The sequence below is a fragment of the Cyclopterus lumpus genome, chromosome 11 (assembly GCF_009769545.1).
Source record: "Cyclopterus lumpus isolate fCycLum1 chromosome 11, fCycLum1.pri, whole genome shotgun sequence".
Taxonomy (NCBI): Eukaryota; Metazoa; Chordata; class Actinopteri; order Perciformes; family Cyclopteridae; genus Cyclopterus; species Cyclopterus lumpus.
Genome location: NC_046976.1, coordinates 4585637 through 4603855, shown reverse-complemented (window position 1 = coordinate 4603855; position 18219 = coordinate 4585637). Strand labels below are relative to the sequence as shown.

General features: G+C 41.9%; 3 protein-coding genes across 3 annotated transcripts; all 3 read right to left on the bottom strand.

The window, feature by feature from the left end:
• Positions 1 to 38: 38 nt before the first annotated feature.
• On the bottom strand, positions 39 to 5434 carry eva1bb (eva-1 homolog Bb (C. elegans)). Its single transcript, XM_034545376.1, has 3 exons — positions 5276 to 5434; positions 1842 to 1971; positions 39 to 1351 (listed from the first exon to the last, which is right to left on the bottom strand). The coding sequence occupies exons 2-3, from the start codon at positions 1906 to 1908 to the stop codon at positions 915 to 917; spliced, it is 504 nt and encodes a 167-aa protein (XP_034401267.1). The 5' UTR covers positions 1909 to 1971; positions 5276 to 5434; the 3' UTR covers positions 39 to 914.
• Positions 5435 to 7423: 1989 nt separating this feature from the next.
• On the bottom strand, positions 7424 to 9513 carry lsm10 (LSM10, U7 small nuclear RNA associated). The gene is made up of 2 exons (XM_034545141.1): positions 9378 to 9513; positions 7424 to 8443 (listed from the first exon to the last, which is right to left on the bottom strand). The coding sequence occupies exon 2, from the start codon at positions 8390 to 8392 to the stop codon at positions 7976 to 7978; it is 417 nt and encodes a 138-aa protein (XP_034401032.1). The 5' UTR covers positions 8393 to 8443; positions 9378 to 9513; the 3' UTR covers positions 7424 to 7975.
• Positions 9514 to 10168: 655 nt separating this feature from the next.
• oscp1a (organic solute carrier partner 1a) lies at positions 10169 to 15262 on the bottom strand. Its single transcript, XM_034545293.1, has 11 exons — positions 15151 to 15262; positions 14938 to 14967; positions 14154 to 14308; positions 13606 to 13773; positions 13323 to 13403; positions 13097 to 13200; positions 12015 to 12143; positions 11851 to 11905; positions 11174 to 11319; positions 11030 to 11090; positions 10169 to 10635 (listed from the first exon to the last, which is right to left on the bottom strand). The coding sequence occupies exons 1-11, from the start codon at positions 15260 to 15262 to the stop codon at positions 10513 to 10515; spliced, it is 1164 nt and encodes a 387-aa protein (XP_034401184.1). The 3' UTR covers positions 10169 to 10512.
• Between the last annotated feature and the right edge of the window lie 2957 nt (positions 15263 to 18219).

Sequence of the window (18219 nt, the reverse complement as noted above, 5' to 3'; positions counted from 1 at the left end):
GGATGTTTGCTGAAATTGATTGGATGGCCCATACCAAAAACAAATTCCACCAGCCGCCACTGAAAATGGACATTTGTTAAATCCTGTTTTTGATTCAGAAAAGTGGTTAAACTTTTAATTGTTCACATTGCAGAGATTTGGTCAAATAGAGATGAATACAGATGACAAATTATGCTTCAAAAGCTGCCTTATCTCAATGTGATAGAAAATCTATAGAGACCAAACATGTTTAATATTGAAGCCGTGAGTAAAATTCAGAAAAATCATATGAGCAAATGCAGACAAAATGTATAATATAAGTGGATTAATTCATATTCTTTTAAACTCACTTGTCAAGTTATTTTATCCGCCTGAGAGTTTATTAATAGCTTATTTTTATTTAATAGTTGTATTTCCCCCTAAAGACTGATACTACTTTGAATCAGGACAAATTGGACAATTGAGATCAAATAACATTTCATAATCAAACCGAGTTTTAAAAAAAATATATTGCATTTAATCATATAATAATTCATATGAGTACTTATTTAATAACGACCTTATTTATTTAGGAATTGTACGAAAATTAATAGGGAAGAAAATGGGGTCATAAAAGGAGGCGTGTCTTTTTTCCTTTTCTTTTGTGCCATACATTTGTATTTCATTTCCCTGTTCCTCCATTTTGCCATATGCAGAGGAACCCAGTTATGTCGCTGTATCACTGTTTTATTAATTAATGCACATTAGGAGTTCAGTTAAGAGCTTGAGGTTGATATTGACGGCACATGATTAAAAACGAGCTGGAATCAGTTAACACTGTGAATCAAGAGCAGGGTTCAAACTCGACTGCCCCCGGGGGGGCTTTGGTGAACCCGCAGTGTAGTGCTCGGTGCAGTCCGCATTGGTGGCTCTTTGGGGCTCAGTCAAAGTGTCCGCTAGTGGTAGTGCACTCGTCCGATAGTCCCCGTGCCCGTGGCCAGGATGTCCGGCTGTCCGTTCCTCCAGATCTCCCTGACGATCCGCTCCCTCTCCTCCAGACGCCGCGCCTTCTCCAGCTCCTCGGCCGACGCAAACACGTTCACGCTCCTCAGAGTCCCGTTGGACGGGCTGCTGCGAGCGCTCACGGGCCCCACTGTCACTTGAGGGAGAACTGTCTCCTCCCCATCCTCCTCCGCGACGCCCTCGTCCTCCTCGTCCTCCTCGTCGTCCTCTTCCCCGCTGGACTCCTTGAGACGTCTCCTCTCGGGGGATGGGGGAGGTCTGCTGTGGCGGCGCGTCCTGCAGGCGATGCCGGCCACCAGGAGGCACAGCGCCATGAGCAGGCCGAGGCACACGCCCATCATGAAGTAGAGGGCGAAGGTCTCTGGATTGGCTGAGGCCAGACCAACACAATGGACCAGTTAGTATGAAATGCATGTACTTGTACGTTACTTGCATATTTCCATTTCATGCTACTGCATTTCAGAGGAAGATATTGTACTTTTTACTCCATTACTTTTGTCTGACGGCTAATGATATAATTAATAGTTTCTCTGGATATTTCAGGTGAACAAAAGGGAATAAAATCAGACGAGCAGCCTCTTTGAATATCACTAATTTATTGTTTGTTCAACCTGTCCAAATACCAACATAAAAAATAAATTAAAAAAGTCTTGTCGTTACTGCGAGGTTGCTCAGACAGATATAAGTGTATTTCCTTCAAATGATTTTAGAGGCCTGAAGTAAAACTAAACAGTATATATAAGTAATATCAGCGGAACATTTTGTATATTTCTAACACTGGTAATTATCTTGTGACCCCATTGAGTCATGCCGTGACCCATCGATGGGGCCTGGAGCCCCAGGTTGAGAACCACAGTCACCTTTGATGTGGGCGTAGGTCGCCATGCTGTTGCTGAGCAGCTCCATGTCTCTCTTAACAGGCTCCATCCCGGTTCAGATGTCTACCATCAGCGAGGCTTTCTGGGACACACGGGACTCCAACAGCAGAACCTGACATGCAAATACACAAGCAGAGAGTTAGAGATGAAAGACATAATATAGTGTCACCATAAAACCCAAGAGGGAAGCCTGAGCCCATCCAAAAAGATTCCAAAAAGCCTGACAGAATGTGACCCCCGGCCATCATTCCTGTGATCTACGCTGATGTCAAAGGTCAGTCGGCGAGGACATTGTGTTCCTCGTAAGTGTTTTACACTCGGGCCTGCAGTGAAGGCAGCGACATGAGGTCCTCGGCCTCCGAACGGGATGTTTATGTTTATGACATCACAGCCTGAGGAGGCTCTTTTCCGGCGTCACGCAAATGTTTTATTTTCTTGGGGTTCTTTTTGTTGCCACAGAAAAACAAGTCACGTAACCAGATTTCCCTGGAAACTTTAGCTATTAATAAAACGTGTACTTTCGTTTTGGTTTATTTGGTCATTCATTTTTAATGAAGGCAAGGCCCCCTTTATGAAGGGTTTGAAACTAATGGCTTCATTATTGGTCCATCATATGCTTTATAGATCCGTTTCTAGTCATTCATTCAGATCCATTTTTGCCAGAATGCCGTTTGTCATTTCTATTTGGTAGCAATGCAGATGTAAATGTCGGTAATCAGTTAGATGCGTTTGAAATGTCAGTAAGACGAGAATTAATAATGAGTCGTTTTAATAATTCTTCCCGTTTGAAGTTATAGATTAAGGAATGGATGATGGTCCAGGTGTCCTGCTGCTCGTTTCCATTAAGTACGCGGTTGGAGCCCTCTTCTTGCTAAATTAGTGTCTGAAAAGTTTCATGTTGTTCACAACCTGACAACCAAAAACCTTTTTTTCTTAAATGAATTATTACTGATCTATAAAGCACTGGCGAGTGCTTCCGTGTTGATGTTTAGCAGGAATGATATCTACAACGTTAAACACCGTAGTTCCCGTTTCAGCTCATTGGCACTGAGCACGAGCTACAGCTGAGGGCGACGGGAGGGCAGCTACTTTTGCAGCTGAGGACAAATGACAAATGTCATGGTGGTAGGCTGGCTGTTGAGATGTTTCAGTCTTCACCGTTGCCGTCCCTAATATCTTAACAGAAACACGTCCGTCCTGCTTACGTTTTGATCATCTAAAGACCTCACTGGAACTGAACATGAGTATTCAGGATTTGTGTGTGCTGTCCCTTTAAGAGAGGATTAGATGAGGCTGAAGTCTGGGTCGTCACAGATGGTCTCACAGCTACAGTAACGCTTGATGTAAACATGACGGATATTTCCCACCCCCTCACATTCCCTGTCATTAGAACAACAGTGTGCGTGGGAGACAAATGTTTTTCTTTCTGGTGCTTTCTCTCCGGGGAGAAAACCAAATCACTCCAATTGCCGCCACTTAAGAGGGGGTGGGGGGGGGCACTTTCCCACCCTGATCTTTATCCTGGTGAGTCTTGGCAGACCCCGTGCACTCTCAAAGTCTTTCTTTTTTTAAGGGAGGCAATTCCTGTGGTAGTCTCTATGGTGGCGGCTGACTCGTGGGAACCGGCGGGTCTCCACCAGCGCCGCCTTCTGTTCGACGTCTCAGTCGCCGACAGAAGAAGCAAGGCTCCATCTGCACCCTCAATTTGTGGCCCCCAGACCTTAACAACATAAGTGGGCAATTTAGTGTCCGCTTCAGCTCGCGTCGAGTCAAACAGTGTTTGTTTTCTAATTAGAGACTGGCCTTTGCACCCGGTGCTTCAGCATGCTCACCGTTTATCACATTTGTGGCAGATATGGCCCTCATGTCAAGTCATATTTGTTCTGTAATTTGAGTCTTAAAAGGAATAGGTGGACGTTTTGAAATACTTTTCCAAATGTTTTGTGCTTAGAGTTAGATGAAAAGATTGATACCACTCTCACGTCTGTACGCTAAATATGAAGCCAGCCGCTAGTTAGCTTAGCTTAGCATAAAGGCTGGAAGCAGGGGTAAACTGCTAGCCCGGCTCTTACCTGGTTTAAAACTTTACAACTTGTTAGTGTAAAAACATCAGCCAACATATTTCTTGCAGCAGCTGCAGTTTGGCACATAGTCCACTGTAATAAATGGCTAAATATTGTTTGGATATATTGTTTGTATGCTTCTGTTTTTAACGAACATGATACAACTAGTAAATTTGTGAGATTTGCACACATTTTGTTACCAATGGACAGAGCCAGGCTAGATGTATCCTCTTGTTTCCAGTGTTTATGCTAAGCTAAGCTAACTAGCTGCTGCTGGCTGTAGCTTCACATTTAGCCAAAGGTATCGATCTTGCCATCAAACACTCAGTAAGAAAGCGCAAGCATCATCGTCTACGAATATTTTATCATACCTTGTTTAATTGCAAAATGAAGCTGAATGTTTCCTATATTGCAGTGGCCTGTCCAGAAACTTCTTGAAATCATCTCCCTGACTTTGCAGATTTCTTTCGTCTTTTTAATGATAGACAAAAAAAGATGAAGTTGCAACGTCAGACAAACAACACTATTGTGGTATACACTCCGACTCTTCTTCTAACATTATCACTAGAAGAAACACATTTTGATGCAGAGCGCCACGGACCTTCACAGCAGCCCGAGGCGAGCAGTTTGTGGTGAAGTTTGCCCGAGCTGGAAGCTCAACAGGAATACCAGAAGGAGACAAATGTCCATTTTATACAGCCGCAGTCCCCGGGCAGACAGATTTAACACCTAACATTTCCAGACAAGTCCAATAACTTCTCGTCTTAACTATACACATGCAAAGGCCCGGCAGCTGTAGCTGTTTATGTAACCCCATAAAATGCACTGCCGTTCAACCCTCCCACACTTCCTGCTTAGATAATCCTATTTAAGTCAGAATATGAAACCCGAAACCAATGAAAATGAGACTTGTTACTTTAAAGTAGTCCACCGAATGTCTTCTGTCTCTCAGAAAGGGTGTTGTTGTCAGAATATTTCCATCCATCGCACTAGAAAGTGATTAAAAGTGGTTTCAATCGAGTATAAGAATGCACAATAAAAGCTGCAAAACAAGGGTTTTCACTTCAAATGTATATTCAAAGCACATCTCCGAGCACGGCGTAGCTACTGCATCTATAAAGGATTTTATGATCTGCGGTTTTGTAACGAACATGGCGCAGACCCTACTAATAAACTAGTCTGTTGCCTTGTTTATGGCCTGACAGCAATATATGTAGTAAAAAAAAAAAAGTTTATAAAAAGCTCCAAACAGGAAAAAGCCCCTGTATTGTGCAATAAAAGCTTGATTCACATGAACATTTAAAATACGTTAGAGGAAGTAAAAGGTGAACATCATCTGAAGCCATCACTCACCTTGGTCCTGGGTGAGAGCTGCACAGCTCGACGAGCAAACCAAACCCAACTTTCCACTGGAAAAAACAAAGAATTTAGATCCACATTTGGAGTCCGACCGTCAGTCAACACTTGAGATAGGATCCCATCATTTGGACGGAGGAGCAGTGAGAGTCTGGCGGCCCCTCAGTGTTTGTGACAGAGGAGCTGATGTAGCCGAGAGGGAGCAGCCCTCCACTGTGATCCACTCCCTGTCATCCTTCAGAGGAGGAGGAGGACCGGCCAGGACCGGCCCTCACGTGTTCAGAAGGAGGTGTTTCCTTTTTCCTGAGAGATAAGATAACTTATACGTGTGGCACTGGCATCTGATCTACAACATAAAAGTGCCCAAAATGCATGTGGGCCACGCTACCTTGTCTAGAAATCTCCCCTGTGCTGCGAGTTATTCTGCTACTGTGCAGATTTGAGCCACACCACTGACCAGAGGTAGGTGATCTCTCCTCTAGCTGGCCACGAACGCACCACAGTGAGGTCTGTTCACTGTTGAGCCAGGAGGGTGGGACAGGAAATAGCAAGTCGGCTGCTGTGGGCACGGGGCCTTCAGGGGGCTCGCGGATTAATTGAGCTCTTTGTGTCTTAATCTCGGCGTGGAGCGAGTTTTGAAAAGGACCTCAGCGGTGTGATTTGTGCCGTTAACGTAGTTTATGAGGCAAAGTGCTGCCATGTGGTGGCAGTTGAAAGTAATTTAGTACATTTACTACTGTACTTTAATGAAGTACAATGTTACATTAAGGATTTCCATTTTATGCTAATGAATACTTCTACATTTTGTGGTGGAAGAAGTACTTTTAAAAGTAGAAATACACTTCCATATCGAGATGTACCTAAAATTACCAGAAGTAAAAGTACTCGTTTCAATCTTAGAATCCTCAAGCAATCAATCATTAATATTAATGCAAATGGTTGGATACTATTTCTGTACTTTTACTTTAAAAAGAAAATGAAAGCAGGGGTTTTATTAGTATGGATTATCTTTTATGTTGTTGTATTACTTGTACTGAAGTACAAGAACCGAGTACTCCCTTGACCACAGGTGGAGTCTGCGACACTAGGCGGAGCCGCGTTGCGTCCAGTAACAGAATTGTTTATGCGGTGAACTCTATTCTGAGTCCCCTGAGTGTTGATGTGGCGCTCGGCCGTGTTTTTCAGCAAAGCAGCAAGCGGTCGTTTTGTGGGCTGCTGTCATTCTGATGATGCTCTCCATGACGCTTTTAAAGCGGTCAAGAGAAAAATAAGTCCCTAAAAACACACCGAGGCCGCAGCCAAAACAATGACCCAACCGCCGAGGGACATTCCTGTGTGCATATTCCTTCATTTAGTGCGCGGCCATCTCTCTACAGCGCGCGGGTTTATCTACACCGGCTGCCTCCGCCTGTGTTGTGTCAGGCCAGTCCTCTTCCTGACACCGAGGAGGAATAACATACCCCCTTTTTGCAAATTCCACAAATTCCCCAATCCTATTTTTTTGCGACGCCACTTTCCGAGCGAAACACACTCTTCCTTTCACCCCCTCCGCTCGTTTCCATTGGCCGAACGGTGTCGAGTCCTGCCGGGCTTTGGACCTCCCGCCGCCACATCACAGGAGAGGTTGACAGCAGCAGCAGTTGTTTGTGAGGTGGACGCCGTGGAAACAGGCCCCCTCCACCATTGACGGTGACTAATGTGTTCCTGCACGCGGGCAGTTATTAACTTTCTTTGGCAACAGACAGATATTTTGGTGCTCAAGAGCAAAACACGCTGGGCCACTGACTGTTGATTGCAATATGTTCCATTTCATTTTCAATAGAGCAGTCAAGTGAGACAGAACAGGATTTGAGGGGACAAGTTCATTGCAAGAGTCTTTAATCATAATTCTTGTATGTATTTAAAAAGAAAAAAAATGATATTTTGTGTCAATTACAAACTTTTAAACTCAATTACCAAAACACAAGGAAGGTGTTCCAACTCATTAACTCATCCAGTGGTTCATCAAAGATGCTGATGTTGTGTGTGGAGCTGCTACAATCAGCGAACTTATCGATTGAAAGAAAATGTATTCTGATAATCGATTAATTGTTTAATTAATTATTTCTTCATGCAAAAAATCCCAAACCATTCTCTCTCTATATTTTTGTGTGGTGAGATAACATGATCTCATTTGGGCTCTGGGAAGTTTCTCACATAAGTTTCATAATTTAGTCAAGAAATTGTAATAATTATTTGTAATAAAACAAATTGTTAGTTGCAGTCCTAGAAAAAGAAAATTGGTCAGGCTATAGCCAACCTTTTCGTCTCATGACCCGAAGTCATCATAGGTCGGGGGCTTGGTGTGAACACACACGTTTTAGACCCCCCCTCTCCCCCTTTTTAAGATAATTTCATTTGAAGGATTATTAGAGGCCTGAGGAGGTGAAGGTATCTTGTATTTTCACACCATCAAAGAAAAATGCAAAAAAGAAAATATTTTTTTGTATTGCGGACATATTTGTGTCATTCTTATCCCTCCTATCAGAGCGTGACCCCTCTGGTCATAAAGTGCTGACCGAGACCCGTGCTTTGTGCTCAAATCTAAGAAAAAAAGAAAAATATCTTGTTGTCCCAAAGTATTATTGTAGAAGTCTTGCACAAGTAGTACTCTGCTGAGTTTTTCTCATTTTATCCTTCCACGGAAAATAAAATCATTTATTTTGTTTTCTTTGCGTACTCTTTTCTGCCTCCGCCTCGACTGGCAAAGTTGCGGACGCGGTGGATCTTGGCCAGCTGGCTCTGCATGGTCTTCATTATGTCCACGTGGTCCGGGATGTGGACGTAGCGGACGTTCCTGCCCGTGATGAACAGGTCCTGCAGCTTGGTGAGCTTGCCCCGTCTGTCCCGGTACAGCACGTCCTCCAGACGTACGTTCATGAAGGCGTCCACGTTGACCACGCGGCCCCGTGCCGTGCTCTCGTTCCTCAGGTCCACCGTGGTCACCTCTCCCTGCAGACCCTGGAGCAGGACCACCATGCTGTTCTCTGCGATTGTGCGCTCCCGGATGGAGTTGAAGACTTCAGCTACAGGCACCGGGCCCCTCGATGGGGATTCAGTCCCCTCCGACTCCATGGACGCCGAGGAAGGGGATCTCCAGAGGTCGGGGGGCGTGGGGAGAGATACCTGCAGACCAGCAGAAGATTAGCTGCTGCCATTCAATTCATTTGCAAAACTGTGAATTTCTATTTGCAGTGTCACATCTTTTATTGTCGTTTATCCAGTGTGCATGTCATCTATCTGCAAATGATGAGCATGACTCATTGGAAACTAATTCCACTATATCTAAACCAAAAACTGGAAGATATGAAATTGTCTAATCAAAGCAAAGTACAGTCGGAGCTAAGAAGAGCTGGAAAACAGCAGTGCGCCGTAGTTTAAAGCTTTAAAACACCTTTCATTGGTAGACGTTCTGTTAAAATGTCAAACAATGTAAGTTAGAAAATAAGAGCAAAGATAAAAATGATATCACAATAGTCAAATAGAATGACGGTAGTGCCGTCTTTTTTATTTGACATGTAGTCAGACAGAAGCACACCTGCATCTAATGAAGCACTAATTAAGGGTCAGTCTGCACCGATGCACGCGACTTATAGCGAAACTGCACAGTCCTTGGGGGTTTAACGCTAGGTGAGAGAGATAAATAAGGTACGATGTTATTACTACGAGAGGTGAAATAGCTCATTAAAATACTCTTGGATGATATTAGTTATTTTTAAGTGCGTCAAAGGAGGTCACGGGAGGTTTCCAAGCATTTCTTTTCACACGTGTCGTTACTGATAAGGGCCAATACTCAAAATACAACATAACGGTTCCTGTCTTTTTGATAGTAGTATAATGTTACTACAGCGGGTACACATAATTATATATGTATATGCATCTGTACCTCAACACTATGTATTTATTGTGAGAAAGAGGAGCTCAGTTGGTCCTGAATTAGCAAGCGTCATCTGTGAGCTTTAGCAAGGACCACGGATGATGAGTACGGCAGCGCCTCCAGAGAGCCGATGTCACGTGCTATACTTATATATTCATCTAGGACATTGTGTGTTGGACATACCTGAGTTAGTTCAATCCTTAATTCTTCTTCAAACCCTAACCACAATACTTGCAAGAGACGATAAACAGTTCAAACATGTAAACAAGTTTTTCTTTTCCCGCAACAAGTCCGAACCCGGAAGCGCAGCGTGATGACGTTTCCTTGAGCGTCGTAGATTTGCGTCAACGTGGAAAAACACCGCCCTCTTCAGGCAGCTTCGGATAAATACAAATACAGGTCAGTATTATTTATTTTCATAAATGAAACAATTTTTACAATATTATATAGGCTTATACTCTCTATTTGACACGACTGTATTCATCTGTAAAACATGTTTTTCATTGAATGTTAATTATATGTTCCCATATATTTAAATAAATTTGTTTAACCAAGTTTACAACTTCTACATACGTGAAGTTACACAAAATAAAAAACAGAATTATGAAAATTGTATAAGCTATGAACAGAATAAGGATCATGTTTAAACAGAAATATATATTCTACATCAAGGGAAAATCAGATGTATAGAACACTCAAAGCCCTAATAAATACAACATATTTAATGATATTGTCTGTGAGTTATTTATAATGCATACAATGTATTTCAGATATTCTTTTGGAAACTTGAAAAGTATGCACCATATTTCCCTTAATCTCCAAATCCTACGGCCATTTGGCCAATAAAAAGACAATGTAATCGTCTTAAAAACCCCGAATGGGAAACAAACAAATATGAATAATTTCCTCTTTCTATCAAGATCCTTGCATCAGACAAATTTAGTCTTAAATTGTATAAAAAACAAAAACACAAACCAAATAAATATATTTATTTATTGACCACATACAATTATTATACAGAAAATGCATATCAAATATAGCAGGTCTTACAATATCCACTGCATTCATGTAGCACTTGTCCAAGTGAAACTAATTTAAAATAAAGTAATTGTTCAGGTGCGACAGTATGAGTCATTGTATATTTGTGTTACTCTCTAATCTTCCTCAATGTTTTACCACATGGTGAAGAACAGAACGCACCAATTATATGTTTTGCAGGTTAAAATCGAAGTTCACGGTGACCATTAAAGTGATCTGACCTGAGGTAAAGAGTTGGGCAGTAAAGTTGAAACGATAATTAAAAGTCGACACAATTGGGTCAGAGTTCGTCCATCATGGCCAGGAGGTCGTCTCCTTTGCTGCTGCTGAGCTCTTCAGGCATCTCGCCTCCTTCGGCAAACTGTCCGGCAATTCGGGCGAGCTGAGTTGCAGCCTGTTCATCCTGAATCAAACGAAAACCCAGACGTATAATTAACAAACCAATGAGGTCTGCGAAGAAGGGTTTTAACTGCATTCTTTAAAAGAAAAGTGGGAATTAAGGTGTGGGATGTATTTTAACTCGTACTGTACTTAAGTACAATTTCCACCTACTTATACTTAAATATTAGCATTCTATGTTACTTATAACCTCTACCCCACTGCAGTTCAGGGGGAAACATTGTACATTTTACTTCACAACATTTATTTGACACTTATAGTTACCTTTTGCATAAAAGTCCATATGCCTGTATGATATGATTCAGTACTATCTTCCTAATCTACCCATATGTATACAAAGTATTTTAAATGGGTTTGACATTGATGAACTTGCTGGCTACAGTATTACATCACCTTACCTGCATTGCTTGAATATTTATAACTCCGAACAAGCACTGCTCAGCTCCACCTGAAGCTCCCCTGTAAAGTCATAGTCATGGGAATTGTTGTTATTTTAATAGGAGAGAATGAATAAAGCAAAAAATAAAATGAAAAGCACTCACGCATCCTCCTCCTCTTGGTCTGAAGTAAACAGGTTGATCCGAAAGCCAGTTTCAGTTTCGGGCATGTCCTCGGCCTTCATGCTTCCCATCAGACGAGCCAGCAGATTGAGCTCCTCTTTGGCCAGCAGGTTGGGAGCGTCATCCTTCTGCAGCAGGATGGCGGGTGGAGAGGGAGTGCATGCATGAGTAGAGAGATGGTCTCAAGTCTGGAGTATACGGTCTGTGATGGATACTCAAAAGCAAAATGTAAGACGATGGAGACAATTGTGCTGTGAAGGAAAAAGTATCCAGATCCTCGTAGCAAAATGCACTTATGCAGAAAAATACCCCCTTTGAGTGTAATGAAATGAAATGTTGTAAAATGTCCTTATTATTAATGTGTATGTAAAGAAACTAGTAACTATATATACTGTATATATATGTAAATAATTTACTCGAGGACTGTATTGTAGCTTGCTGCCATCTATGAATCTGTCATACCATACAACATATTACGGGAAACCATCACTGGGAGCATGTGGCGAAGGTTATTCTTTCCTAAAGCAGAGATTCTTGTGTAAAATGTATTTAAATTAATTTGAATGTAGGTGAAATGTTGCCTATACGTAACTGTGCAGCTACAGAAACATGTAATAGACATAATACAATGCGTATATCAATATGACAACAACTGTTACCTTGACAGAAGGAGCCTTGGATGTGTGTGTCTCCTCTGGATGGTTCTCGGTGTACCTTTTTTAAAAATGTTATTCACAAAACACAAAGTACAGCAGTGTCATCTCCTAATCCACTATTTTACTATCCACATAAACTACGTGGTGTCAATACAGTTCCCACATACATGTTCATGCCCAGTGTGATGACTCTGTTTCCATGCAGTGCAAAGCATCCCTGTCTGATGGGGCTGGTGTAACTTCCTCCTGTGGGGAACTCGCCACGTCTCACTTCTCTGCCCTTTCTGTCAAACATCCTGTGGAAACGGGAAGCGCATGATGACACTCTGGAATATTGAGAGGTTTCTTATAAGCAGTTATAATTTATAAGAGACTCAACACAAGAAAAGCTCAAATGAAGACATATCAGCTTGTCATCACCAGCCACATCAGGGGAAACTGATGGAAGTGAGGCCCAACAACCAGGCTAGAAAGGAGGCTATACTTTAGCTAGTAAGCCTGTGCTAATCAAAGACATTGTTAGCCAGTTGCTTGTTCATAAATTGCCACATACCATCAAGGTGAAACATAACAGATGTAATAGAAATTAAACGATACATTTTGCAAGAAGCACTGAAATTAATCAGTTGTATTGTTTCCCAAAGGCCAGCCTTAACTTGAGAAGCACAACTTGTTTTCCTAGCTAGCCTCTGTTAGCCACTGTACTCTCATTTCTTTTTCTGAGAAGCTGAATGTCGTTAACAATTTTGCCCATTTTATATGGATTTTAAATGTATGATCAATGAAATGTAAAACCACAGTGGTGCTTTGAGTTAAATGCTGAATGTTAGCATGCTAACAGAGAATTGTGCGTCCGTATCTGCTGTTTGACGCTCAAGTAAGATCTACAACCCCAACGGAGCAAATCTAAACGTTTGTGTGCTAATTAAACAATATCGCGATAATTGAACACTTTGACTTAGGAGATCCCAAAAGTCTTTGGGATTCATCCTCTGGGAACCTTGAATGTCTGAACCAAATATCATGGCAATTCATATTTGTCACACAATTTCAGCAGTTGTTGAATGTTAGTGGAAAAGATGCTCGATGTGAGGTAGAAAGGGGACTCTATGTTACTGTGTACATGTCAAATATAGTTTTTCTAGCTATCGGAACACATTTAATGCTGTGTTCGTCAGCTTACACTTATTGTAAGTCGCTTTGGATAAAAGCATCAGCTAAATGACATGTAATGTAATGTAATGCATACCTAATAAGCCCTGGAACATCTATCCCATGAGGCACTGGGCCAGATGGCGACAGGGCAAAACGTCCGTTGGGATTCTGGACTTTGTTTTTGAGGAAAAGTGACACCTAAGAGGACGAAAGAAAAAAAGAAAAATATATTTCAAAAAATATTTATTGAAAGAAAAAAATTGGTTATATTTTTGTTTCACTTGTATGCAGGGATGAGTAAACACACACAGAGGACTCACACGAATGTGCATGTCTTGAAAAAATATGAGCAGTGTTTGTCTGAGCAGCTGGAAATCCCCCTCTGCCAAAGATGAGTATATCTCGAGTGCATCAAGAAGAACATAAACAGGTCACACAAGACACAGGTGATCAAAACTGATAGCTGGAATCAGACAGTACGCCATAATGTATTGTATAGACTATATAGACATAGGCTACTGTATCATGGGGTAATGGGTTTGAAAGATTCAGTAATGGAATATGATAATTAAAGGTTGGTTATAATAACCACTCTCAATATACCTCAATGATCTTCCTATGTGTCTCGTCCACTTGGTTCACCACCACAGGAGTGTGTCTTACAAATTCCCTGATGGTATCTATGTGATTGTAAGTGATGAGCAGCAAGTCTTTAGGCCGTGGACAAAGGAAGACCTGATATTTGAACGCCATGACCATCAGCTCGTAAAGCTACAAGGGAAGAAAAGAAAGGAGGTGTAAAGCTCAAGGACACGACACTTATGCAATCAGCTTGGAAGCCAACAAAGTTCCCCTACATATATTTTAAATTGCAACTATGTATAAGAGCTGGACTTAAGACAACAAAATGAACACTGGAAAGTTTACTTTAAGTGACTTCAAAGCATTTTATTAAAAACTAAACATTTGAACTCATAAAATCCTGTAAACATAAACCAAAAATGTGTCGGCCAGGCCCTGCGTGGCCACATCTTTTATAATACTGTACAATTATTCGGTATGCATTGAAATTAATCTTCTTAGACATGTAACTTTAACATGAGCATTGACGTGGAATACTTCAAAACATCTTTCTTTTTTTTTGTACATACCTTGTCCATGCTGGCCTGGTTCAGCCTCATGATGGAGGCGTGCGCTAACCGAGTTAGCACTGTTTTCAGTGTCCTGTGAGAATACAGCTGCTGGGGTTTGAGAAGTTCATCCATAAAGTCTTTACTAAACATGGCCCCAACAATGTCATTCAAGACTTAGAGTGGGGAAGAAACAGAACGGTGGTTAGAATTGACTCGTTTTGGGTCGTGGAATGAAATGTCACAAAACAGCTTATTCTAATGTTAATGCAACTATAAGCCAGTGTTTCTATACCCAGTTGTCCTCAATGGGCTATACTGTTTTATAAAAGAAAAGCTTTAAAAAAAACATTTAAAAAAATACAATTACTGCATGCAGTTGTTGTCTTCGGGCCACATCTATAACGGTTCTGTCACCTTTCTTTATTAATATTTACAGTATATGGGAATTGGTGATAAATTAACTAGCTAACCTTTTTGACAAAATAATGACATTTACATGGCATAATACTTTTCATATGGTAAAAGAGATACCAAAAAGTCAGATTTTGGTCTTTACTCACTTTTAACAAAATATGTAGCCACTGTGTTTTGGTTGATTTAGGGTTTACTCTAGAGACGATAGGCCTAGGCTTCATAGAATTGACCTCAACTCATTGCAGCTAATAGTAGACACTTCAGGGCAATGGTGGACAGTAAATAATTAACTATATCAACTTTCTAAAGATGTGAGTACTTCTTCCACCACTGCTATGGGCACAAGAAGCTGACTATACAATCATATGTGGAAGTACAACATGGATACCTCTTTTTCTGTCATGTTCTGACCAGACTCCTGCGTCCAAGTCCCAAGTAAGAAAAGAAAGAAAATAGACTTGTCATTTTAAAATTGTCGAGCTTCACATTTTCAGTTGTTGAACATCTGACAGGAAGGCGTCAGCTTGTCAGCAGGAGGGATGGCTGGGAGCTACACACATAACACACCTACCAAGCCCGTCCGTTCTCTAGCTACCTCTACCTTTCTCTGAATTGTCCTCGGACGTGTTGAGAGCTTGTAGGCGTTGATCCAGTATGTAAAGCATCTCTCCACCCAGATTAATGAAAACCAGGGGGAGAGTTCTTACAGACATCTTGCCAAGACAAAGAAGAGATTAACTCGCAGGCAAATGCTGGTGCAGAAGTAGGCGTTGGAAGCGGTTGAATCCCTGTCAGATCAGACGCTCTCCTGCTGTTTAAAAGGTTTTATCTGATTGTTCCCGTTTTGAATTGCCACTGTAAACAAAGTGTTCTGTTAAGTCTTATGTGACCATGCCTGTGCAGATAACCTGTCCCACTAAGATGCAACAGGTGGTGAGGGAGAGGATCAGCATGCGCCAGTCACAAGCTTATTGGTCAGGATAAGGATGAGGTAACAGCAAGGTACAACCAATCACAGATGGAGATGGCTGTGCGTATAAGTTCAATTTCTGTATATCACAAGAGCGTGTGTGTGACAGGTTTGAGTCTCGGGCAGGCACCAAAGAGGGCAACACACACACAATCGTGAGGGCAGTAACAGGTTTTATTTGTTTCGATTACGCTTCTGGTAGCGAACGATCCAGGCATCCGCTACCCGCTCTCCTCTCCTCTCCAGCTACTCCTGCTCTTATATGGAAAACAAAACACACACACAATTGATCCCAGCTGAGGCTGATTTACACACTGTTCCCTGAACCACATCCCCGCTCCACCCACTCTGCAGCTGAGCCTAGCCACACCCCGCTGCCACATACCTCCACTGCCCGTCTTAGGCCAGGGTGCCATCCGGCCTAACCTACTCCCCCCCCATGAGAGCGGGAGAAGACTGTTCTGTAACCTCACCACTAGATGCCACTACATCCTGCATGATGACCAGTCTGGAGAGGCTGTTGCATAGAGGTGTAATTAAAGGAATGAACAATGTGATCTAGACAGAGGGGACGTCCCGTTAGCGTGGACACAACAACTTCCGGGGTTCGTTGCTGGAGCAATTCTGGCCCTGGATACAAGTAGAGCAGCATGATACTGCCCCGTATGCCATCATACATGACAGCTATGGGGACATGATGTTAAAAGCTACATTGGAATTAAAGCAAATGTTAAAATGTGTTCACATCACAGTGCCACAGCAACATGTCGTTGAACCATGTGACCAATGAAGAACAAAGGCCAATGGGAAGTGTTCTGAAAGATCATCTATCAATCAAACTGTCACTGCAGCGCAGACTGCGTCACAAAAACAAGTCTATCAATGGGTCTTAATCAGGCCTGGCCTAATGATAGTTAGGTGAAAACATTTCTATCAGGGAGACATTACATTTCATTACATTACATGTCATTTAGCTGACGCTTTTATCCAAAGCGACTTACAATAAGTGCATTAAACCATGAGTCCAAACTCAGAACAACAAGAATCAAGAAAGTACAATTTCTTCAATAACGTTAAACTACAGAGTACTATCCGTACGTGCCATTTAAGTGCTACTAAAGTGCCAAACTACAAAGTGCTATCGGTAAGGGACATTTAAGTGCTACTAGAGTGCTACTACGGCTCTACCTTCCTTATTCAAGGTATAGTCGAAAAAGATGTGTTTTTAGTTTGCGATGGAAGATGTAGAGACTTCCTAATGTCAATGGGGAGCTCGTTCCACCAATGAGGAGCCAGCACAGCAAACAGTCGTGACTTTGTTGAGTGTTTAGACGAAGTGACGGAGCTACAAGCCGATTGGCAGAAGCCGAGCGAAGTGAACGAGGTGGGGTGTGAGGTTAGACCATGTCCTGGATGTAGACCGGACCCGATCTGTTCGCAGCACGGTACGCAAGTACCAATGTTTTGAAGCGGATGCAGGCGGCCACGGGTAACCAGTGAAGGTCGCGGAGGAGCGGAGTAGTGTGGGTACATTTCGGGAGGTTAAAGACCAGTCGAGCAGCTGCATTCTGGATGAGCTGTAGAGGTCGAATGGCATTAGCAGGTAGACCTGCCAGGACGGTCTTAGAACGTGGTTACAACGACTGTGACAGGTTTGAGTCTCGGGCAGGCACCAAAGAGGGCAACACACACACAATCGTGAGGGCAGTAACAGGTTTTATTTGTTTCGATTACGCTTCTGGTAGCGAACGATCCAGGCATCCGCTACCCGCTCTCCTCTCCTCTCCAGCTACTCCTGCTCTTATATGGAAAACAAAACACACACACAATTGATCCCAGCTGAGGCTGATTTACACATCATGGCAGTTCCCTGAACCACAAAAATGTACACCGTGATGCAAACGTGAATATAACGCCAAAAAAAACTAATAATGTCGTCTTCATTTGCCCTGGTAGTGTTTCATAAAATAAACTATGTGGGCAAATGAAGAAGTAACCTGAACAAAGTACGGGATTGTTTAACCTTTCATTCCAAAACCATGACTATTAAGTTGCTTCTATAAGGTCCTCTATCACTGTCGCATTAAAGGAATAGTCCAACTGTCCACACAGATATTGCATGCTCATATTAATTGTTCTTAAATTCTCAAATTTTAAACAATTTAATTTAGCTCAGAGTTGGGTTCTTCATGCAGTGCACATAAAGGATATCTAAACTGTTATTTGATTTGTTCACCACTTTTACAATGCCTACATATCTTTGTCTGCCATTCAAAATACAAGATTAGAGAGTAGGATCATGCAAAATAAAGTTCCATCGGTGCTTCTGACTTCTCTCCATGTAAGTCAAACCTAACATTGGTATTGTGTTGTAATTTTGTCTCACCATATCTCCCTATTCTGCATAAAATAACGGGCTTTATCACATCACTCAGCTACAAAGTCAGCAAATACTTTTCATATTTTCACAATTTTCCTGTTTTTATTGAAACTTGTTTTTTTTCCCTGTTTTTTTGAGTTTCATGTTTATTCTTCCCACCCGAATAACCTCCTGTTCAAGCTCATGTACTGGTTTCAATGATAACTCTAAATCGCACATTTTATAACCTGAACTGGATGAAGACATGAAGACATACTGGAGAATACTTTAGTATCGGCTATCTCCATTCCAGGAACACACAAAAGTGTATCATTAAATGA

Bases quoted from the DNA above. Each gene is read 5' to 3' on its own strand.
- oscp1a (XM_034545293.1), bottom strand. From the start codon at position 15,262: ATGTCTGTAAGAACTCTCCCCCTGGTTTTCATTAATCTGGGTGGAGAG. The intron at 13,201-13,322 runs GTGAGTCCTCTG...TCGTCCTCTTAG, and splicing joins TTCAAGACATGCACATTCGT to GTGTCACTTTTCCTCAAAAA. The intron at 12,144-13,096 runs GTATGCATTACA...CCGTTTCCACAG, and splicing joins GATGTTCCAGGGCTTATTAG to GATGTTTGACAGAAAGGGCA.
- lsm10 (XM_034545141.1), bottom strand. From the start codon at position 8,392: ATGGAGTCGGAGGGGACTGAATCCCCATCGAGGGGCCCGGTGCCTGTA.
- eva1bb (XM_034545376.1), bottom strand. From the start codon at position 1,908: ATGGAGCCTGTTAAGAGAGACATGGAGCTGCTCAGCAACAGCATGGCG. The intron at 1,352-1,841 runs GTGACTGTGGTT...GTCTGGCCTCAG, and splicing joins GACCTACGCCCACATCAAAG to CCAATCCAGAGACCTTCGCC.